We start from the raw sequence: 24,829 nt of genomic DNA on the forward strand, positions 1-24,829 counted from the left end.
TATTGTATCTTAGTATCAAGGCTGTAGAAAACCTTTTTCTGAGATTATGCTTCCTTCAACCCACCTCTTCCCTTTTAAAAACTTTTTATTATGGGAAGTTTCAAACATATATAAAAAGGTAGAAAGAATAGTATCAAGACTATATAAAAACCTTTTTCCTGAGATGAAAAAGCTTAAAAAGCTTTTTATTATGGAAAGTTTCAATATGTAAAGTAGAAAGAACAGTTTAATAAACTACTTTCTACCTATCACTTCATTTACTTTTGCCATTTACCTACCTCTTTTATTGTCAGGGTATTTTAAGCAAGTTCTAGACATCTTTTATTATTCATTCAAATTACTTCTTTTTTAAAGATGGATATTTTATTTATACATTTATTTATTTTTATATACTTTGCAAAGTGTTCACACACCCCCCCCCCCCCCCGCAATTTCCAGTACCCATCAGGCACCATACATATTATTGGCTATGTTATCTTTGCTATACTTTACATCTGTGACTATTTTGTAACTACAAATTTGGCCTTCTCAATCAATCCCTTTACCTTTTTTGCACCCAGTCCTCAAACTCCCTTCCTTCTTCCAATCATCAGTCTGTCCTGTGTATTAATAAATGTGTATCTGTTGTGTTTGTTTGTTTATACTGTTCTTTAGATGCTACATATAAGTGAAATCATGTGGTATTTGCCTTCCTATGACTGACTTGTTTTACTTACATGCAGATTACTTCTCAGGGATTACCTACAGAGTACAAGTTGGGATCTAGGGAATTCTGTTAAGCATCATGCAAGCTTTGATTCTCAAATACCTTTCTGTTTGTGTATGCTGTTCTGTTTTCACTGGCACTATTCTGAGCGTGGTTAATTTAGTCCCCAGTAATACACACGTGTCAGTGTGTAATGCTGCTGGACTTGTCAAAACAAAACATTCAGGCTCATCGATTGAGATGATGTCTAGTCTATTGATTTGCTGTCGGGCATCTCTTGGCTCAGCTGTACATGTTCTTTTGACAGTGAGATCTGGTTTCATGTGGTCTCCCGACAGTCACTTCCATCCCAGGCATCCTTGGCCTGCTGTAATGTGATGCTCGCCATTGTCTCCTGGGTATGAAACACAGGACTGACAACAGTCCGATCACGTGGAAAGAACATTCAACTGGGAGTTAGGAAGTAAGGATTCTAGGCCTGGCTCAGCAGTTTACCAAGTCCCTTAACCTCTTTGTAATTCTATATCTTTTATCCACATATTGAAAGGGTTAGTCTAGACCTACCTACTGTCTGATATTGTAGCCTCTTGATAAATGGGGCTAATGATCACAGGAAATGTAGCTACTCCAATTTGAAATGTGCTATAAGTGTAGCATACGTGCAAGATTTTTTCCCTTTCTCACCCAAGGATATGCTTTTTTAACTGTTTAAAAAAGATGTTTATTGAGCCCTAACCGGTTTGACTCAGTGGATAGAGCGTCGGCCTGTGGACTGCAGGGTCCCAAGTTTGATTCTGGTCAAGGGCATTTACCTTGATTGTGGGCACATCCCCAGTAGGATGTGTGCAGGAGGCAGCTGAATCAGTGTTTCTCTCTCATTGATGTTTCTAACTCTTTATCCCTCTCCTTCTCCCTTCCTCACTGTTAAAAAATAAAATATATTAAGAAAAAGATTTTTATTGATCAAGAGAGAGAGAGAGACAGACAGAAACATCCATCAGCTGCTTCTTTTTTTTTTTTTTTTTTTTTTAACATTTTTTTTTATTTTATTTATTTATTTATTTATTTATTTTTACATATTTTAATGATTTTTTTTTTGCCCCCTCCCTCCCTCCCCCATATCCCCTCCCTCCCCATAGTTTTATGTCCATTGGTTGTACTTATATGCATGTATACAAGTCCTTCGGTTGATCTGTTATCTCCCCCAGATCCTCCTCCCCTCCCCGCTGTAATTTGACAATCTGCTTGTTGCTTTACTGTCTCTATATCTATCTTTTGGTTCATCAGTTTATAATGCTCTTTATTATCCACAAATGAGTGAGGTCATATGGTGTTTCTCTTTCATTGATTGGCTTATTTCACTCAGCATGATGTTCTCCAATTCCATCCAGGTTGCTGCAAATGATGAGAATTCCTTCTTCTTTATGGCAGCATAGTATTCCATTGTGTAGATGTACCATAGTTTTTGGATCCAATCATCTGCTGACGGGCACCTAGGCTGTTTCCAAATTCTGGCTATTGTAGATTGTGCTGCTATGAACATAGGGGTGCATATATCCTTTCTGATTGGTGTTTCTAGTTTCTTGGGATATATTCCTAGGAGTGGGATTACTGGATCAAATGGGAGTTCCATTTTCAGTTTTTTGAGGAAACTCCACACTGTTCTCCACAGTGGTTGCACCAGTCTGCATTCCCACCAGCAGTGCACGAGGGTTCCTTTTTCTCCGCAACCTCGCCAACACTTGTCGTTTGTCGATTTGTTGATGTTGGCCATTCTGACAGGTCATCAGCTGCTTCTTGCACTCCTCCTGCCAAGGATGGAGCCTGTAACCCGGGCTGTGCCCTGATCTGGAATCAAACTGGTAACCTCTTGGTGCATGGGAAAATGCTCAACCAACTGAGCAACACTGGCCAGGGTCCAAAGATATGCTTTTACTGACCTTAGAGAGAGAGGAAGGGAAGTAGAAAGAGAAAAACATCTATGTGAGAATGAAACTTCGATTGGCTGCTTCTTGCATGTGCCCAGGGGATTGAACCTGCAACATACGTATGTGCCCTGACTGGGTTATGTGCCAAAAACCTTTTGGTATACAAGATGATGCTCCAACCCCCCATGTAGCCAAGGCTACATGGGGGATTTTGAAAGGTTATTATGAAAAAAAAAAAGTGAGCTATTTGATTAATATCAATGACATACTAAAACGATATTTTGGAGATATGCTAATAACATTTATTATTATAATTAATTTCACTTGTTTTTTTTAACTTAAAAATATGTGTATAGCTCACATTATATTTCTATTGCATAGTGCTGGCTTAGAATATTCTAGTCCATTTTTTGAAATTTTGATTTTTGGCATTAGGACAATCAAAAGCATTTATAAAAACTTGACAAAGGGTCCTAACAAAGCACTTCAGTTGGCCCAAACATGTCTCCTTGTATTATCAATAGTAGCAATAAAAATTCCTGATTTTGAGCCTCCTTGTTTCAATAGCAACCTGCTTCTCTGACCAGGAGAAGAGGAAACACTGTTGTAATCAAAACATGATGGGAATGTTTGTTGACATTTTGGGGTCTATTGTTCTGAACGGTGCCAGAACAAGCTGATTATGAAATTTGACTAGTCATGATTTTTTTGGTAGTTTTATGTAGAGGGTTTTGATTATTTTTCAATGCCATCAGTCCCCCCCCCCCCCCTGATTTATATTTAACATATATTCTAGGTATATATGACACGCGCACACAATATCTAGTCAAACATTCCAGCAGGGGAAAGTGGCCATTGTGTATTACTATAGTTACCTCTGCTTACCTGCTTATTCACAATAGAAACTTTCCAAGAAAAAGTCAAGAGCGAGCATCAGTGATTACACTAGAACTTGCTTCTTGAGTAGTATGATGTCTGAAGGGACTGCCGGTTTTCTTTTCACAGACTATTTCAGACATTTAGAACATAGGCAAGTCATTTGACCCAGCCCATTTTCTTTGGCCTTACCACATTCGCATGGACCCCGGCCACTTGATCACCCCCCTCGCTCCCATTTACACGTTGTAACCATGCAGATGCCAAATGGCACGGTGCTCAGCCAGCACACTTGACACGGCCACCTGAGTCAGCGTATTTCTCTTGGCTGAGTCAGCGTATTTCACAGGTCCTCTGCGTTCCTAATGCCGCCTCTCACACACAGGCTTCAGCGTTGTCGGGACCTGTGAGTCCGGAACAGCAGGAGTGAAGGACGCACACTGATAATATTTGTCCTGCCTGATAGAAGTTACTTTTCTCTACTTTCCTCTGGTCATGAAGTCATGTTGAGCTTCTCTCCCTGCACCCTCCCCTCCCCCGCCCCCACCCTGCACTGCCCGAATTCAGGCTTGTTCTCTGTATTCTTTGGTTGTTCCTGCACTGACGCTGGGAGTACTTACCTCCATTCTTGGGCACCATCTTCCCAAGGAGGTCTTGATCTTCTCTGGTCACATCCCCCAGCTTAGCCCCTTTGAGCTTCCCATGATCCTCAGGAGGATGTCTCACTTTAGCTGAGCCTGGCCAGATTGTTCAGGCTTCTACTCTCTGGCCCTCCCCCGACCACCTGGGTTGCATTTTGGCCATCAGGCTGTTCTCTGAAGGTTTTTTTTTTTTTTTTTTTTTTTTTTTAATATATTTTATTGATTTTACACAGAGAGGAATTGAGAGGGATAGAGAGTTAGAAACTTCGATGAGAGAGAAACATCGACCAGTTGCCTCTTGCACATCCCCTACTGGGGATGTGCCCGCAACCAAGGTATGTGCCCTTGACCGGAATAGAACCCGGGACCTTTCAGTCTGAAGTCTGACGCTCTATTATCCACTGAGCCAAACCAGTTTCGGCCTCTGAAGGTTCTTCTCACTTTTTCCCACTTCGGCCTTAGATGTAGAGGCCGCACCACTGCAATGCCTTTCCTTCATTTTCTGCCAGGGGATCCCTACTCGCCTTCAAGGTTTCACTACTAGAGAAGTTGCTATAGCACATAAAGACCTTCTTGAAGCTCAATGGCAATGTACCTTCGTGGGTAACTGTGATTATCTATCTCCTTGTTGGTTTTCTAGACCAGACAGATGAAGGGCTGACTTTGGCTCTAGTTCCTAATATATTTAGTTCCTTGGGCATAATTGGGTTTATTCCTTCATTAATAAATATTCATTAAGTTCAGCAATAGTAAGTAACAAGGTGACTGGTTGTTTTTATTTGCAGAGGTTTTTATAGTTTGTCATCTGTACCTGCACAGGCCAACACCAAAGCCACTAGACATGTGTGGCCACTGAGCGCTGGAAATGAGGCAAGACTAGAATTGAAATGTATTGCAAATGTTAAATGCACACAGATTTAAAAAAAATATATATATATATTGTATTGATTTTTTACAGAGAGGAAGGGAGAAGGAGAGAGAGTGAGAAACATCAATCAGCTGCCTCCTGCTCACCCCCTACTGGGGATGTGACCGCAACCAAGGTTCCTTGACTGGAATCGAACCTGGGACCCTTGAGTCCGCAGGCCAATGCTCTATCCACTGAGCCAAACCGGTTAGGGCAAATGCACACAGATTCTAAAGGCTTTGTGTGACGAAAGAATGTGAAAAGTTAATAATTTTTTTAATATTGACTACTTGTCGAAATGAATAATCTGGCATGCATTAGGTTAAATGTGACATACTATTAAAATTAATTTCAACAAGTTAATTATTTTAAAAAGTGGCTACTAGAATATTTGAATGGACATATGTGGTTTGCACTATATTTTTACTGGACTGAACTCACCGAAAGGGCTCTTAGTCGTAAACACCTCTTGTTCTCCATTTCAGAGCTGAGATTACAATAGATGAAACCACTTTTAAAAGGTGGCCATTCAGAAGGTTTCATTGAGGGAATTTGTTTGACCTCTTTTCGCCATGACCTCCAATGGCCACGAACCAAAAAATGTACTTGAGCAGCTTGCAGATCCTACGGTGGCCACGCGTTTGCTGTGGCTCCAGTGAAAAGAGCCAGAGACATGTTAGCTGCCTGCGCAGCTGCCGCCCGCTCACCCCACCGGGCCTGTGGGAACTGGCAGGCTGTCCTCCAGCGACACGCAGGCCAGGGGTACATGGAACCAGAGCTCAGTGAGGTCACAGCACACGGTGACAGCGTGCTTCCTGTTCCCGGCCAGGCAACAGCTGCGCCCGATTCCTAGCAGCAGGCGTTTGGCGGCTCACTCGGTGGCACCCTGGGTATTGGCAAGTCGGGCACAGCACTGAGCAGGGGCCACCTTACACCCCCCTGCAGAGGTGGCAGGACAGCAGAGCCTCCCCCAGTCCTCAGACCCCACCTCCCCTCCCCGCTGCCCTCCACACACGCCTGGGAGGGAGCTTTCCCCAAGAGTCTTGGGAAATGGTGTTGATGCTTTGTAGCGGCCTCTCGAAAGACTGAAATGAAAGCGAGATTGTTTCCAATGGATGGTCCAATTCCAGGCGGAGGAAAGATTTTTTTTTCAAAAAGGTTTTTATTTGGGAAGAATGTCAGATTTCAGAAAAGCCGTGAGAATAAGGAAGGAAGAACATCCTCTGTATCTTTTGCCCATGCTAACCTGCTGTTGTCGGACGTGGATTGGGACCAAGGCAGGTCGCCAGACCCGTCTGGAAATAGGCTTCCTGCAGAGCCTTAGAAAAGGGTTCCAGGAGTGCGTGCAGAGGAGGAATTGAGGTATGGTGGTAAGACTTACCGGAAGTGGAAGGGTGTTCAGGGCACAGATGCCCCCGACGAGGCTGCCACACGGCCTCAGCCATGACCAGGTGGCTTAGCTCCTCTCACTGTGGAAGAAGTCCAGCCTCTGGGGCCACGCCAGGCCCAGGAGGAGGGCCAGGGGCCCCGAGATGCTGTGCCATCCCCCGCATTGGCACCCACAGCTTCAGCAGTCTAGCTTAGTCCCTGTTCTCCTCTAGCCCGCTTTCCATGCTGTGCTTCATCCCGTGCAGCTGCCACGGTGCACCTCAGGCCTTTGCTAAACGTTGGTTAGAACGCCTTGGTTTTGGGAAGGGGTAAGCTTTCTTTCAAACTATCCAATGTCTTTCCTGGTTCTTCCTGGGGCTGTGTTGGTGCCTCCCCCTAGCCAGCCCTTTCCCTGAATCTTTTGCGTTTTGTGCTCTTAACCTATCCGATCCTTTTCACAGATTTTCCCGCGAGTTTTACCAACCCTTTCAGTTAGAGTGTTAATGGAGGCCTCATTATGCAGGCATGATTGATGAAACCATTGGCTGTTTCAGTGATGGACTCAACCTCCAGACCCTCTTCCCTCCTGGAGGTGGAGGGCATGGCCTGAAAATTCCAACTCCCTCATCACTCTTTTGGTTCCCCTGGCAACAAAGCCCCCTCTCCCCTAATCCTTAGGGGTTTCCCAAAAGTCATTTTAATGAACATAAACTCTGGTTTGATTGAAAGGGATTTGTTGTGAATAACAGAAAACACTCATTTCACCTTTATTGCTCCCATTACTTAAGAAGTTGCAGTGGTTTTAGAAGCACCGGGCCATGAAGAAAGACCAAATATATATATTATAGCAGGTCTCTTTAGTCTCCTATAACCTGAAACAGTTCCTCGGCCTTTTTCTTTTATGACTTTGACAGTTTATCATACATGGAGGGATGTTTTACATTAAACAAACCTGTTAAAGAGCTGGGAGAAAATACATGTTGTTACCTTTTGTTTATGTAAGAAAGACTTTTGCAAAAGAGATCTTAAAGAAATTCCAGCCATAGATTTGACTTTCTAAAAAATTTAAAATTCTTATATGATCAAAACAACCAACCAACCAACCAACCAAATGAATCCCAACCAAATCCAGGAACATTTGTCATGAATAGGACAGACATAAAGCTTTTTCCAGGCAAGCAAACAACAAAAAAACCAACATTTTATCAAAGCAGGCATAGGGCACAAATAGGCATTACACAAAAGAACAAATACAAATAGCCCATAACATGAAAAACAAACAACTCTAAGGCCATTTGAATGAATGCAGATCAAGACAGTGGGGGACCTGCATTCACTTTTTTTTTTTTAATTGATTAAATTATTGGGAATGATTCTCCACTGTCTGCAAGGGTGGGGAAAAGGGTATTCTCTCACACTGAAGATTTAGTGTTACGAGTTCAGTGGCAGATTAACTGCTCTAGATTTGTGCATTGTAGTTTACCAGTTTTTATTTCACTTTATTTTATTTTAATAATGACCCCAAACTTGTGTAGAAGAGGAAGAAACTTTAGCCTCCTAGGTTCTTTTGGCTGGTCTAATACTTAAATTGATGTGAGACAAATTAACAAGAGAAGATAACCAAATTTAATTACATACATACACATGGGAATCCCACATACATGAGAGGTTCCAAGACAGAGTTGAAATGAGGTACTAGTTTATGTGATGTTTTGGGCTAAGGATGAGGTAAGGCACTTTGGGGCTTCAGAGGGGAGGAAAGTCACTGCGGTTGTTAACAGATGTTCAGTAATAAGTAGTTTGTCCTGCCATATAGATTGGTCAACACAGTTATTTCTGGTGATAATTCTTATTATGGGCAAGGCCCCTAATTGAAATTCTTTCAGGGAGAGGTAACATTTTCTCATGAGTCTCAGGTTCTTGACTCCCTTCAGTTCAAAATAATTAACATGCCAGAGGAACATTTTGAGGAGGCATTTTCTAAACATGCTTTTAGATCATTGAAGGGAACCTATTTGCATCCAAAAGGATTCTTTAGAAAAGATTAAGAGAAGGATTTCTTTCACTAATGAGTGACTTGTTTGTTTGTTTGTTTGTTAAATATGAGTTGATTTTTCAGGAAAATAAATAGTAGTTTACAGGTAGAGTGAAGTGCACCTGGGTGTTGGCATGGGTTGAGGTTGGTTGTGGGCTCCTGAGTAAGTCCTATCTTAATTCTGGTCAGCACCCTCAAAGAGTCAGGGGCAGTCTTCAGCTTTGGGAAAGATGGGGTTGTTTTGAGGGATATGATAGCAGAGAGGACAGTCTGGAGACTATTTTGCTTCTGTGAACTTGAGGTCCCAATGACCACAGAGGTAGGAGTGGGGAAAAGTGATGACTCTGAGAGAACGAGGAAGCTCAGCTGAATCTGGTGACTGGTAGATCATATGTGGGAGGTGAAGGACCATGAAGGAAGGAATGAATGACAGGCTCCTTGGCAGAAACATGGCTGGCAAGAGGGAGTCCCCATTTAGAGGAGGGCCATGAAGCTTTTACTCCTCGGGCCAGGTTTGCCACGATGGCGGTCCACTCATTATGTTAGGATGAGAAGACTATGAGGTGAGGCGTGTTGAAGATCTGAGCTTGAGGAGAAGTTAACTGGTGATGCGACTTTCCTCGGGGAGAGGAAAACGCTGAGAGTTAGATGCTCAGAGACTGAGAAGGAGTCTTGGTCAAAGGAATCCAAGAACGAGAATCTGGGAGTGTGACAGCCAGAAGACTTAAGTGTTTACAGTGTGGTCATAACTGGCCTTATCTGGCTTTCTTAGCAGAGGGAAGCTTCTCTTTCAGAGGGAACTTGTCCACCTTATTTTTTTTCCTTCTCAAGCAGATGGTTTGCTCCCTCTACTTTCCTCTGATCTGACCCCATCATTCATCCTAGGAAGCTTAACCCTTTCCATACAGTGTTATCCTTCTGCCTCAGGACATCCCCTGCCAGCCCAGCCTACCTTTCCTTCATTCTCAGAGGAAGAGATACCATTAAAGTTGCCCTCATTTGTCCAATCGAGCCTTCCTCCTGGGAAACTTGCTGTTTCCTTTTCACTTCCTCCCCCTCAGAGATGTGAGGAGCGGTCCTGGAGTTCCTCCTCAGCAGAGTCAGAGGGGAACGAACCTCCGCAGGTCTCACTTCAGCATTTTAACTTTTCTCTCCTCTCCTCTTCAAAATATGTAAGAAGGTGGTTCTGAACTGGTTTTTCAAACCATAGAATCCAACAAGGAATGGGGATGCTCTTCCTCTCCACATCCCCAGCCTTCTGAAAATAGGAGTGTCTAGCTCTTTAAAATTCTAAGAATTCATTTGGAAAAGTGTTCTGTGAGCCACTGGTTTTAACAAAGAGTCATGGCACATTCTTCCATGAGTTAAACCCACTATGTGTTAGCACCTTCGAGTGTCTTATAACACGGAGAACCTGAAGGAATTTATGTTACATTGCAGACTGTTTGCTTTTATAGCTTATCACTGGAAAGAGATGAAAACATTGCAAGGTAAAAAATTAGTTTCCAATAAAGTTATTTCTGTAAATAACTGACATAGAAATCTTGACCTACTTGTCTTCAGAATGAGGCCTGTGTCCCAGAAGCTTCAGGCTGACCTCAAGGGAAATTTTGCAGTCTTCAGAAAAGAATGACCTGGCAAATGCACTACTTAAAAATGAAGTCTAGCCGAAACCGGTTTGGCTCAGTGGTAGAGCATCGGTCTGCGGACTGAAAGGTCCCAGGTTCGATTCCGGTCAAGGGCATGTACCTGGGTTGCGGGCACATCCCCAGTAGGGGGTGTGCAAGAGGCAGCTGATCCATGTTTCTCTCTCATCGATGTTTCTAGCTCTCTATCCCTCTCCCTTCCTCTCTGTAAAAAATCAATAAGATATATTAAAAAAAAAAAAAAATGAAGTCTAATTTTGGGCCTCCCTTAGAAAGCGAGGAAGCCACATATTGCATAGCCAAGTGTAAACAAATAGATTTTAATAGTAGTTTTTGTGTTTGCATACATATGTACTTGTAATTTTTCCATGATGTAAATTATTTATGTTTTTAGAAACTCGTCAGTTTGTTATTCCTGTTCTGTTTGATGATGTATTGATACGTTGTTGGGATTTTCAGGTTTAGATGTATTATTAGAGTTTCTCTGCAATATCCTAGGCAGACAGATCACCAACATTTCCCTCCTCCCTCTTCCCTTCAAAAAATGCTCTATGCAGATGCATATCCATGTATACGAAGGTGTGTGCGCATGCACACTCATTAGCAATGGCTGTGACCTTGGGCCCATCACTCTGCCTTCCCATTACCTTTCCCCATTAGGAAGGAATTTAAGTTGGGTGGCCTCGGCCCGTGTCATTTTAACTTCATTAATTTTCACGGACCTTTGAAAAGCCCCACTCTCTTGGTTATTTAATCCTCCTCACTCTCTAAAGTTGCTTTTGATCAGATATCTTAGTTTGAGTTCTTGCAGAAGTAGACTGCAAGACAAGAGTTTGAGTGCAAATAGTTTATTTGGGATGAAGTTAGGGAGTGGAAAAGTGAGGCGGGGGAAAGGAGGGGATGAGGTGGCCACAAAAGGGTGAGTTATTAAGCCAGCGCTCACTGTGGGCTCAGAGTGCTTAAATCTGGGGGGAAATGTGGAAGCCAGTGTAGAATGGTTACCTCACAGTGATTCCATCTGAGGGGTGAGGGAGGGCAGTTTATACTCTTAACTTTTCTAGTCTTGGTTGAACGCTGCTCTCGAGGGGCAAGGGGGTGGCAGAGCTGATTACTAGTACAGGGACAGGAAGGCAGGAGGTGTGCTCTGGAGTAGTAGGGAAGGGATTATGGGTAGGGCACTCCAGGCATTTTTCTGTCCCAGGCTCCTGATTGAGATTGTGGTTTAATGAAAGGTTTCTGGAGTAGACTGACCTTGAAATATTCCTCAATAACCTTCAGTTCCATCTTCCTTTAAAAAGTCAAGGAAAAGCCTATCACTCTTGTCCATATTTAGATTTTTTAGATCATCTCAAGCACTTCTATGTCTAAGCTTTTTTTTTGTTGTTGTTAATCCTCACCTGAGGACGTTTTCTCCCATTGAGTTTTAGAGTGAGAGGAAAGGGAAGGGAAATGAGTGGGGGGGGGGAGGAGGAGGGGAGAGAGAAAAAGAGAGAGAGAGAGAGAGAGAGAGAGAGAGAGAGAGAGAGAGAGAGGAACATCAATGTGAGAGATACATTGATTGGTTGCTTCTTGCACATGCCCCATTGGGGGCCGAGAATGAACCTGCAACCAAGGTACATGCTCTTGACCTGGAATAAAACCAGAGACTCTTTGGTGCTTGGGCTGATGCTCTAACCATTAGAAACACTCACTAGCCAGGGCGTATGTCTAAGCATTTTAAACCAGCACACCGAGAGCAGCAGCTGAGAGGACCATGCCCATTAAGGGACAAGCATAGTGATAGGTATTGGGGTCACAGAAATGAGAGACATGATCCTGGACCACAGGAACTGGAAGTGGGTGAGTATTGGATGGCTTACCTAGATGGCCTTTTCAAGTGTAAAAGGACTTAAAGTGAATCAACTAATCATAAAAAATTTGTGGGTGCTTTAGAATTTGGGTTCAACATTCTTCCCTTTTAGACCCTGGTTCTTCCTTATTGGCTGAGTGACATTGGATGAAACACCTTCAAGCTCTCTGAGCCTCAGTTTTCTCAGCTGTAAAATGGGATTATTGATAACCTACTTTATGAGATTGAGGATTAAATAAGATAACCTTGAAAAATGGGTTACCTTTGGGTAGACAAGAGGATGGGCATGGGAGAGAGGAAGGTCAATGAACAGATCACTTAACTCTAGTAAGATGACACAACGGAGGTAGGAAAAGTGGTTTTGGAGTCTTGATCATGGAGGACGTTGAATCTCAAGCTCCATTAGGAACTTTGCTGCAGAGACTGAGGTTTCAGTGTGTCTCAGAAAGGCTAAGGGAAAAGGCTTTCTTTCTTTTTTTTTTTTTTTAAATATATTTTATTGACTTTTTACAGAGAGGAAGGAAGAGGGATAGAGAGCTAGAAACATTGATGAAACATCGACCAGCTGTCTCTTGCACGCCCCCTACTGGGGATGTGCCCGCAACCAAGGTACATGCTCTTGACTGGAATCGAACCTGGGACCTTTCAGTCCTCAGACCAACGCTCTACCACTGAGCCAAACCGGTTTCAGCGGGAAAAAGCTTTCATTCAGTCTTTACACTAATATGATATTCTTGTCCCACTGAACTATTCACAGAATCTAGAATTAAAATTTCAGGGAGTTTAGTTTTTTGTTTTTAAATATATTTTATTGATTTTTTACAGAGAGGAAGGGAGGAGAGGGATAAAGAGCCAGAAACATCAATGAGAGAGAAATATCGATCAGCTACCTCCTGTGCACCCCTTCCCTACTAGGGATGTGCCTGCAACCAAGGTACATGCCCTTAACTTGTATAGAATTTGGGACCTTTCAGTCCGCAGGCCGATGCTCTATCCACTGAGCCAATCTGGTTTTGGCTCCGGGAGTTTAGTTTTAATCACCTTCAACTATAGACCCCCAAATCCTGGATCCACTTCTAGGACCACAGAACCCTCTTGATATGGTGGGTAATTTGCTTATATGGAAATACATTAAGAATTTAGTATCATCATGACCAGACTTATAAAACAGCCAGGCTCAACAAGGTGGGCAGTCTCTTAATTACAAGTCAGTTTTGTGAGAAGACTTAGGTCTTACGGGGATCAGAAATATCTTCCCCTCACCATGCAGTCCAATGGTCTGGTGTCCTGAAAGGTTCGTGGGACACAGGACCTTTCGTTGTGAAGTCAAGATTGTTTGCAATTTCCAACTAACTTCTCACAAATGTCCCTTTGATCTTTGTCTTAAGCTGCTCACGTTTCCCACCTGGAGAATGTGTCAGAGGAAGAAATGAACAGACTCCTGGGAATAGTGTTGGATGTGGAGTATCTCTTTACCTGTGTGCATAAGGAAGAGGATGCAGACACCAAACAAGTTTATTTCTACCTGTTCAAGGTGCGATTTCAACATCTTAAAAGGCTTTTCTTCTTTCTCTCCTGGTTCGAAGGTGCATAGTTTCTGTACCCCACCCAGGTCACGGGTGGGAAGGCTCTCAGCTCATGATACATTTTGCCCTCAGGGTTTGCTGAAGCATGTGTTTCTTCGTGACACATCATACGATGGACATATGACTCTGCTTGAGAACCTTTATACGTGTATGCCTTTATTTGCTCATGCTTATAGATTTCTTTCCATCCATCCATCCATCCATCCATCCATCCATTCAACAAGTGTTCACTGCACACCTGCTCTGTGCATGGCACTCATGTAGGCATGAGAGATAGATCAGTGGGCAAAACAAAGCCTTTGCCCCCGTGGAGTTGACATTTCCGTAGAAGAGGCAGACAACCAACAAGCAAATAATATATTTGCAGGTGGTGCTAAGTGCTGTGAAGAGAAACAAAGTAGGGTAAGTGGAATCAGAATGGCAGGGATGGTAGTGGGTGAGGGGATACAGTCGTGAGGAAGAAGGGCAGTTAGCGAAGGCCTGTCTGAGATGGCGGTTGAGCGGAAACACAGATGGGGCGATAGGAGCCATCCTGTCCAGGATGGGAGAGAACAGGACGTAGACTGTGCACCCAGTGAGCTCGATGTGATGTGGGAGCAGCAAGGAGGCCAGTGTGTGGAGCCCGGTGGGCAAGGGGAGGCTGGGAGAGGATGGGGTGAGAGGGTGGCCCGAGCGCCTTGGCTCTCATGCTTCAAGGGGAGCAATCGAGTTCCCACTGTTCAGGCATCTTACCACGGTGCGCTGGGTCTTGTTGGCACGCCACCGATTATCACTACCACTTCCCGTGGCTGCGTCTTCGTGGCTCTGCCGTGGCTCCACAGATACACGTCCCCAGGTTTCTGATTGTACTCAGGACTGACAGATGTGGGAGGGAAACTCATGGTGGGAACATAGAAAAACATCAGGTTGCTAAACATAGATTCAGAAAGAAGGCTGACAGAGGAAGAAATTTTTAAAAGCGCCGGTTATTGAAGGCACGGTTAACGATGTCAGCGGTCGCCAGCCTTTCGGACCTCACGGACCACCGGTTGGCGACTGCTGAATTACGTTGTGAGTGTGTAACCTTTCTAAGGATCTTTAAAAAGAAGTACAAAAACCAAAACACGCCACTCTGAGCTTACAGCCAGGATACACCCTTGCTTCTTCTAATGAGTGGTGGGCTTCATTGTATGTGAGAAGGACAGGTACGTTTTCCATTGAGTTCCCTCTTTTGCTTTGGTTGCTAGGAATTTTGTGTCCAATTTTTATAGCTTTTTTTTTGTTGTTGTCTGAATTTACTTGATATGTCATTTTCCCTTCTCCCTTTTTATTACCTAATAGTGTGTTTGGGGTAGATAGGGGATAGTGGGAGGGAGAATTATATTTTTAAATTTTGGTGTCATTTGGGGATATTAACTATAAAAGGGTTAATTGGGAGGAGAAAGAGAGAAGATGAGGAGGGAGGAAGGGAGGGAGGGAGGAAAGAAGGGAGGGAGGATATGAATGAATAGCTGAATTCCCCACAGCCTTTAGCAGGCACTGGGCTACTCCAGGTGGCAGCTTGTTGACATGGCTGTGGGGCCTGAGTCATCAGATTGAACCCTGGCAGGTTCATACTGTTTAGAGCTTCTTTGGAAAAAGATCTTCGTTGAAGAAAAACAACGCCTGCTTGACTGCAGCTATTATTTGCCTTGGAACTAAGCTCCCTGGCAGTCCCCCGCTGCCCTGTTGGAAGTGAAGGTGGTATCAATGTTTCCATCCTGTCAGCCTCCTCTCGGTTCTGTTTATAACCAACCAAATAGGCCGGGAAGCACTGCTCTGCCTGAAAGTACATTTTCTATCTTTCTCATCTCTCTCATCTCCAACAGTGCCAATAGATTTGCTTGAGGAGCCAAATCCAAAATATTCAGTATTATCCCCCATCTTCTCCCCCCCCCCCCCAAAAAAAAAAAATCATTCTTTGGGCAAAGTAAGTTCTAAATCACCCTTCCTTAGCTTTTGAAAGGCAGTTCCTGTGTCTTACATGTCTTAATAATGAAATTAAAATGCATTATGTATTATGGTAGCATTAGAAAATCTTCAGTCTTAGATGTGGAAAATAAACTCAGTGAAAAGCTGCTTTCTAAAGCTCAGTGTATCCTAGCGCCTGTGAATGGGGCTCTGGAGCCCAGCTATCTGGGTTCAAATCCAGCCCCCATCACTTACTTAAATGTGACCTTGGGCAAGTCATTCCCCCTCAGTTTCCTTATCTGTAAAATAAAAACAATAATAGCACCTACATCAAAAGATTGCTATTACTATTAAGTTAGGAAATATATACAAAGAACTACAAAGAGTGCCTGGCAAAATTAAGGATGCAAATGCTTGCTGCTATTCTTAAATGTCGTTTATATGCCCATTTATTCCAGCTTCATTTTTTTTTGTAGGGAATGAGATTCAACATCTCCCCAATCCATCAGCTTATTTCTCAATTGAAACCCCCAATGGGCCAAGTTCCCAAATGGTCTTATTTTCACTGGGCAAAAAAAAAAAAAGGCAACCAGAATGATTTGTATTTAAAGTTCATGGTCAATTTATATATATTGTTAAAATCACTTACTGCACATTTTTTCTTGGTAAAGATGGACATAATACACCCTCAGGATCAACAAATGATGTACCCTAATAGTTTACAGGGCCCTTGTAGGACACACCCAGTGGGAACACATGATGACCTTCAACCTTGGGGGTTCATTTTCATGAACCCCTGGGAGAATGATTGCCTTGGTTTGTTTCTGTTGAAAAGACAGTAAGTGGAGAAAGGAGGGCAAAAAGTAACTTAAATAGATTCAGGGTCTTTTATCGTAACAGACCCACATGTAAAGGTTACAGAAGATTCAAGCAAAGGTGGAAGTTAAGAATTTCAGTGTTACATTTATTTTTAAATCAGGTCTTGATTAGCATGGCTCTCTGTTCTCTTTCACTCTGCTGTTTGCTCTTGGACGGCTTGACATTCCAGGGGCAGGGATTAAGAGCAGTGTTTTGTTTAGTGGGTATTGAGATGCCAGATTGCTTGGCCTGCATTCTGTGGATCCAGAGGAAATGAAAAGAGACCGCAACAGTGAGTTGCCAGTTGAGAGCCCTGCAGAATTCCTTCCCAAAGAGGCTGGGCCCCATAGATTATGCCTATGACGTACAGCTGCTACAGCCAGCCTCCACCCCACCTTACCCCCACCCCACCCCACCCCCACCTCCTTTGTGCAAAATGGACGTCAGCCTTCCAGGGGCTTAAAGGAGACACTCTGGAGTGGCAGCCCTCCTGCGGTGTTCTAGATGGGCAAAGTTTGCATGGTGTACACAGGCCTCTGGTACAGAGTGGGGAAAGGGGGAAGGGAGTGGATAGAGGGGTCTGGTGGCCACTGCCGGGAGCTCTAGGATGCTCAGAAGGTGAAATGTGTCCAGTTCCTCACAGCTCTGGCCATGAGTGGGAAGGTGAACTTGGGTTACCTGGTGGTCACCCAATTCATTGATTTAAGGATTTATTTGCCTGTTGATGAGATAAATAGAATATGGTGGCTTCCCTTCAAAGGCTGTGTGTGTGTGTGTGTGTGTGTGTGTGTGTGTGTGTGAGAGAGAGAGAGAGAGAGAAAGAGAGAGAGAGAGAGAGAGAGAGAGAGGCAGAGAGGCTTTGATTAATTTTTTAAAAATTGTTTCTTTGCAGCTCTTGAGAAAGTCTATTTTACAAAGAGGAAAACCTGTGGTTGAAGGCTCTCTGGAGAAGAAGCCCCCATTTGAAAAACCTAGCATCGAACAGGTAAAAAGAAAAATGAGAAGCCCCTTTCCTATCGCTTTAAGGTTGAACAAACCTTTCCATCTTCCTCTCATGTCCTTTTTCCGCCCTCCACACCTGATCCAGAGATGTTCACCAAGGCTGCAGAAACTGTCTCGGACCCTTTGGCTCAGAAGTGAATACTTAATCTAATAACTGAGCTGGCTTTTGTCTCTTAGGGTTGCTCTGTACTCAGAATTCACTGAGTGCTGGGGGAAGAAAACAACAAAGTAGAACATGTTGTTCGTGAAAACACATGAAATGTGCTTTTCCCTGCTGTTGACGTTTAAAAATTGAGCCTTTGTCCTTTCGCTCGGCACTGTCTGAAAAAGACTATTGAGGTGAAGGAATTCAGTAGCAATGTGAAAAACATTGTAAAGTCCAGCAAAGAATGCAATAAAGAGATGAGATTTTTTTTATGTCCAGAAATTGACTCCCTGCTGCATTGTGATTCCTGGAAGGAAGCCGATGTACTCAGAGAATCTGTTGACATACGTGGACTTTTTGTGTTAGGTATTGTCAGTATTTTTCATCAGCATCATTTTTTTTAGCCTATCATTGATCAGCTGACTAAATCTCATCCTGGACTGAGTTTCTTGATGAGGATGATTACAGAAGATCATGGTGCTATCAGAGTCCTTACAAATAGATGTATTTTTATCAGTCAGTTTTCAGTAGGAGAAATTTTGCCTCCAAACTGTATTAAATAAGAATCCATTGTCCTTTTATTTGACATTAGAGTAAATGGGAGTGTTCTACAAAAAGATTAAATTAATCCACAGATTTTTTTTAAAAAGCTCATAACTTTGAATTAGTTTTTTGTTTGTTTGTTTGTTTGTTTGTTTGTTTTAGCTTTCTGAAACTGAGAGTGATAATAAAGAGTTTAAATTCAAATGGAGTGTATATTCAATGGAAGGTGTACTAGTAGCCTTTTCATTAAAATTTTGCTAAGGCAAAAACATTATATCTGTCCAAGATCATCATTATAGGTGAGCCACTGTGTTGAGAGTACAGCAAGAATTATTCTGCAAAAACAGTCCCATTCTATTGTTGGAGGGGTTTTGACCTTTTCCGCCTGCGATTTCGTTTTTCTTTTTAACCTGTCAGGATTGCAGCAGGCGGAGAATTGCAGCTCACAGCCTCCCTGTCTTGTCACTTTGCACTCGCTGTGATCTCAGGCATGATTCCCTCTGGGCATTCCTTTTTTTTCTAATAGGGGGAAAGGAAGATTTTTGTGACTAGAGAAATGTCTTCGTTTGCCAAGACACCACCCATGGTGCTGACTCTGTGGGTGTTCAGAATTAGCGTGATTGCACAGTGACATGAATAAATTGCCTTCCTTCCTTTTTAAGGGCGTGAATAACTTTGTACAGTACAAGTTCAGTCACCTGCCATCCAAAGAAAGGCAGACCATAGTAGAGTTGGCAAAAATGTTCCTGAACCGCATCAACTATTGGCATCTGGAGGCACCATCGCAACGAAGGCTACGCTCTCCCAATGATGACATCTCCGGATACAAGGAGAACTACACAAGGTAAGCAGGTGACCAGCTCCTTTCCTGCGGGCCCTGGAGAGCACACTGGACACATAAAATGGCTACTTGTCTCTGCTAGCGAGGGCTGTCCAGTCATTATGGTGACACCAACTCAGAGAGCATGTCTCCAGATTCCTACTTTTCTTTTAATGTTTTTATTTTATTTTATTATTATTATTTTTTATGGTGACTCCAACTCAGAGAGAGGAAGGAAGAGGGAGAGAAGGATAGAAACATCAATGATGATGTTTTAGGGCACATTCCTAGCTTGTGGGTTGGGGACATGCAGGAGGCAGCCAATCAGTGATTCTCTCTCATTGTCAATGTTTCTATCTCTCCCTCCCCCTTTTTCTCTCTGAAATCAATTGGGGGGGACCTGGGGGAGGGGGAGACAGTGAATATAATAGAGCTAAAGAACTTTTTTAAAGAAAGAAAGATCACCCTAGTCCCAGCATCATGACAGAACTCATATCATTAAATATATTGTCTTCCAGTCTTTGCCCCTTTAAGTGAATATTTCATATTCGTTAGAATGAAAGAAAGTCCAGAGTTTTCATCCTTTTGTCTCCCCACTTAACATCATCTCACAGGTTACTTACAGTCTGTTGAGTTGATGTACCATAATTTACCTAACCATTTTCCTATTTTTTTTTTTTTTTGCATCAAACTCTGCAAGTATTCTTTTGCACATTTTTTTAAAAGTGGGAATTTATTTTTATTGCTTATGATCTGCAAAACAATAAAATTGCCTTTAAAAATCTTAAACATGGGCCATACAAAATAGAATGACCTACATTTGTTTTCATTAAAGTAAGAAGGTGACTTGGATTATCCATTCTATTCACCTTGTTACACCTTTTGCCATCGATTTTTGTAGGCACAGCAAGCTTGCTTTAGAGGGTATTATGGAGCATATAAGTGTTTCTAATTTAAAGTACGGAGTGTTTTTTGATTGCCTGTAAAGACCCCTTGTCCCAGGTTATTCTCTGTAACAGCAGATGACATGCAGGGTTGGATATAATTTAAGATAAGCCTTCTTTTCTAATAACTGGCCTGATTTCAAGATAAATACATCTTTTCCCTCTTTCTTCCCTCCTTTTACAGTATATGCAGTTTGAATTATAAAGTATTTTCTCCTAATTATTGACTTTTAGAGGGATTACAGATTTCATCAAAATCAGTTTTTAAATTAAATCTTCTTATCTGTACCTCCATTTCAGAATTTTACATTAACAACAATTCCTCTATTTGTTGTAATTGCTGTTTAAAGTAAGAGTTGAGATAATAAAATACATTTCTAAAACATAAATATCTTCTGACCTCATCTGTAGACGATTGACAAAGCTGAATGTTTGTCAGCGCCGAATCCCTGAAAGTATTTGCCACTCTTAACAGAGGAAAGATTGTTTTATCAAGGAGAATTACCTAACCGGTTTGGCTCAGTGGATAGAGCATCAGCCTGTGGACTGGAAGGTCCCAGATTCGATTTCGTTCAAAGACATGTACCTTGGTTGCGGGCACATCCCCAGTAGGAGGTGTGCAGGAGGCAGCTGATCCATATTTCTCTCTCATCGATGTTTCTAACTATCACCTTCTCTTCCTCTCTGTAAAAAATCAATAAAATATATATTAAAAAAAGGAGAATTAAAAGTGAAGTAGCATGGAAGATATTACAGTTTTTTAGAAAGCAGACTATAAACACTATTAGCACTTAGGATTTACCAAGAAATGGGTAGAGTTTAGGAATACTTAAGCAGTAGTAAAAATAGAAATTAAGCTTGGAGTGAGGGCTGGGTTTGAATCATAGCTCCATTTCTTCCTGGTTTTGGGTGCTTTAGACCAGTCACTTCACCTCCTTGACCTTCAGCTGCTTCCTCTGTCCAAGTGTCAGACGCGCTGTGAGTGCTCCAGGGGGCGGTTTGTGCGTTGTTTCTGGCACTCAGAACAGTGGCTGGAAAGATGCTAGTCATCAGTTTCCTCCCACACATGCTGGTGCCTAAAACCCAGTCAGTCCCCGCCAACATGGGGTTCTTGTACAGTGGGATGAGTGTGCCTATTGAAGTATCACTTCAGAAACGAAGGTGAGAAGGAGAAAGACAGCAGCAGGGTCCTCTCCAGCCCAGCATCCTGGGCCAACAGCTGAGGCAGAGGAGCCGAGTCCAGGAGCGAGGAAGAGAAACTGCCGAGAGACTGAAATGAATACGCCCCGATGAGTTCTGAAACCTGCTGATTTCTAGGTAGAAGGTAGACCAAGAGTCTCTGTTAATAATAAATAAGGAAATGAAGGCAGATCACACCTCCCCCGCCTCCCCACCATCACGCCACGCTGACGAAGAAAGGGAAGTGGAGACAACCTGCGAAATGTATGAGAACGGTCGCCTCAGGGTAAACCTCACTGTCATGACTGCTTGGGGATTGAAAAAACCACACACCACTGCGACAGGGTGTCTCACTGATACCAATCTCCTAAAAAAAATGGGTAATATTACAGGCTGCAGGCACCACTAGACTTTATCTTGATGTGCAAGCGAGCCTTAGGATGTGTACCGCTGGCTCAGCGAATAATTTACAGCAATTGCTGCGATTCAAACAAAAGGGGCTGAAAACTTCTGGAGCTCACAGCAGCATGAAAATGGGTGAACTAGGATTCCCCGTGGAAAAGACTGGGCTTAGAAAATGATTCCAGTCATTACAGGGCTAATCCTTGACATTTTATCCAGATGAAATTTATGTGTAGATTGAAGTGGCTTATATTTTCTGTTCTAAATAAAAGAAAACTATATTTTGTGTTAAAACTACTTTATATTGATATTAAGTTATATCTAATAATGAATATAGGTACATATCAAATATACATTATACATATTCCCCCCCAAATCACTTTGGTTTTAGAAAGAAAAAAAAAATCTGGGCAAAAATTTGAAATCCCCTGAATTTCATGATGGTGCACTCATATAATTCCAAGAAGAAATAACTGGAAATATAACTGGCAGAAAAATATGATGTATTGAAATACATCTGACCAACAGAATCTGCTGAAGGAAAGTGGGAAATAGTTTGTCTTCGATTCTGAGTTGTGCAGAACTTTGGAAAGTTAATGTTACTTCTAGAGATGTTTCGTGAGACTACAGGGCAAGTTAGATAGAACTTAAGTTGATTTTGTGAAACTGTTTCAGGTAATCGTTGCTCTATGAAGTATAGCCAGCCACCACGCTTACGGAGTATTCGTAATTAGGCATGTAAGTCTATTTATCAAGAGGCATGGAAAGAACAGGGGACTAGTGAATAGGAGACCTAGCTTCTAGTCTGAACGCAAATAGTAACCAGCCCAGAGTTCTGATGAACTGGGAGAGGCCACTTAAACCCTGAAAACCTTAGGGCTTTCAGTCAGCAAGTAAGTTGGGTCTCCTGCCCTCAAACTCTCCACGTCTAGTCATGCGTTAAAGAAAGCAAGGTGGTTGCAAAGCATCATGATGTTGTAAAAAAAACAAACACAAAACTTAGTTATCTGAAGTATTAATAATAGGATACATTGGGCGAAACCGGTTTGGCTCAGTGGATAGAGCGTCGGCCTGCGGATTGAGGGGTCTCAGGTTTGATTCCGGTCAAGGGCATGTACATTGGTTGCGGACACATCCCCAGTGGTGGGTGGGCAGGAGACAGCTGATCGATGTTTCTCTCTCATCGATGTTTCTGACTCTTTATCCCTCTCTGTAAAAAATCAATAAAATATATTTAAAAAAATAATAGGATACACATACCTTTTACTTCTGTTTAGAAGACCCAAAAGCAGTCATTTGGGCAAAATAGTTTTCTCTAGTGAAGTCTCTGGAGGAATGTGTGTGCGGAGACTAGACACACAAACTCCCATTTTCTTCTTTCCATCTCACTACAGGCAACCCCCATGTCATTTTTTAAAAAAAGTTATTGTTTAAAGTATTACAAGTAGTTGTACATATGTTTCCTTTTTTCCCCCCATTGACCTTCCCCCGGCCTCCCCTACCCCTCGCTACAGGCCCTCCGTCCCCCCTCCCCATCATTTATTAGAACGCCACACTCGGACTCAGTCTCTTTGTCTAATCATACTGTGCACTTTACAGGTTTATAAGATAAGACCCATCTTGGAAGTAAAAAACAAAGCTAAAGTAAACTAACATGTATAAACTGAGGTGTGTAATGCATACTCAAGGAAATGAATGGAAACTTACTATTGGAAAAATGTTTCTAGATAATAACAATCTATGCTCTCTTCCTCCACCCTGGGAAGATGAAATGACTTGTAAGTTCTGGATAACATGTTAGGATTTTATGACAGATGTGCTTTTTTTCTACTACACCCACCAAGATCACTGTTTCTGACGTGGCAAAATGCAACACAACACTTAAGATCCCCATTTTGGCATTGCAATTGTAAAATGGCATTTGAGTACAAATTATTAAGACAGAAAAGTTGAGTGGAGATTATAAAAGATAGCAGGGGTTTTAAGGTTAATTTAATTTAATTTTTAAAATATATCTTCTTGATTTTTTTACAGAGAGGAAGGAATAGAGAGAGATAGAGAGATAGAAACATCAATGAGAGAGCAGCATCGATCAGCTGCCTCCGGCACACACCCTACTGGGGATGTGCGTGCAACCAAAGTTCAGCTCTTGACCGGAATCGAACCTGGGACCTTTCAGTCCCCAGACAGACGCTCTATCCAGTGAGCCAAACCGGTTTTGGCTTAAGGTTAAGGTTAATTTTAAATATAAGCAGACAGACTAACCCTAATGAAAGTTCTCTTTTCCAAAGATGAAAAACCTCCCTCCCTCTCTCTTTCTCTCTGTCTCTCTCTGTCTCTCTCTGTCTCTGTCTCTGTCTCTCTGTCTCTCTCTCTGTCTTTCTCTGTCTCTATCTCTCTCTGTCTCTCTCTCTCTCTCTCTCACACACACACACACACACACACACACACACACACACACAATGTGAAGCAATACAGAGTAAGAAAAAAACAACAAAAATAAGTCAGTAAATACAAGTAAATTAATAATCCACTTTTTAGTAAGGGGCTGAGAGTTCCTGGGGAGCTTCCCGGAGCTGCTCGGGGCCCATTTGAGATCTTCCCCCCTCACTTTAAAGAGATCAGGGAGACATGGCAGGGGGGCTAGATTTTAATGGTTAGAAAGCAGGCCTGCCCTGGGAGAGGATGTTTAGATCTGCTGCCAAGGAATAAGGATCTGCAGTGAAGTTTCTGACACTCCTCTGGTCTGGGGCAGCCCGCCCCCTGTGACCCCCTGACTGTCCACGAATGTTGCTGGTCCTGGGAATGAGCTTTTGCAGCTCTGGGAGATCAACAAGAAAGAGGGTTGGTTGTGAATAGCTTCCCCGTGCTGAATGTGCTTTCCGCAGCGTACGCCCTACATAGCCAGCGAACCCCAGAGCTGCCGTCAGAGCTGGAGAAAGCCCCTGGCTCCCCCTCTGGGCCTGGGCACTCCTCCAGCCTCGTGCGGTGCTCCCCCAGTGTGATTCTGACCTTGAGTCTGAGTCATTGAACATGTACCTAAGCAACAGATGGTGGAAGCTGATTACTTCCTGCATTTTGACTTGAGTTGTGAACAGTCTTGAAGATCTTTATCTTCCCACCAAAGCTTCTGGAGGCGGTGGGGGTGAGGGGTAGGGTTATGTTGCATGCTATGTAGGCATTTTAAAGAAACCCGAAATTTTATTCAAGGGACTAGATATTGGAAATCTGATTTTTTCACAAAAGCTTCCCCTGTCATTTCTTCTTTTATCTAAACTGCTATTTAGGTGCCAGAAATTCTTAATTGCACTTTCCACACAGTAGCCTATATAATGCTCCTAGCAGCCCAGGGCAGTAGGCATTGCTGTTCCCCATTTTTACAGGAAAGGACATGGAGACTTCAGAGCGTAATTAAATCTCCAAAGTCATGCAACCAGTGAAGTGACAAAGCAGGGAGCTGATTCT

General features: G+C 42.7%; 1 protein-coding gene across 3 annotated transcripts in view; it reads left to right on the forward strand.

Moving 5' to 3' along the window:
• Positions 1-24,829, forward strand: part of KAT2B (lysine acetyltransferase 2B) — an 88,104-nt gene that overhangs the window by 30,437 nt on the left and 32,838 nt on the right. For all 3 annotated transcript variants that reach the window (XM_036431590.2, XM_045579320.1, XM_045579319.1), the window contains exons 3-5: positions 13,345-13,490; positions 17,222-17,314; positions 18,682-18,863. In XM_036431590.2, the coding sequence (XP_036287483.1) occupies positions 13,345-13,490; positions 17,222-17,314; positions 18,682-18,863 (421 nt within the window). The remainder of the gene's footprint in view (positions 1-13,344; positions 13,491-17,221; positions 17,315-18,681; positions 18,864-24,829) is intronic.

This window comes from Pipistrellus kuhlii, unplaced genomic scaffold (genome assembly GCF_014108245.1).
Source record: "Pipistrellus kuhlii isolate mPipKuh1 unplaced genomic scaffold, mPipKuh1.p scaffold_m20_p_11, whole genome shotgun sequence".
Classification (NCBI taxonomy): Eukaryota; Metazoa; Chordata; class Mammalia; order Chiroptera; family Vespertilionidae; genus Pipistrellus; species Pipistrellus kuhlii.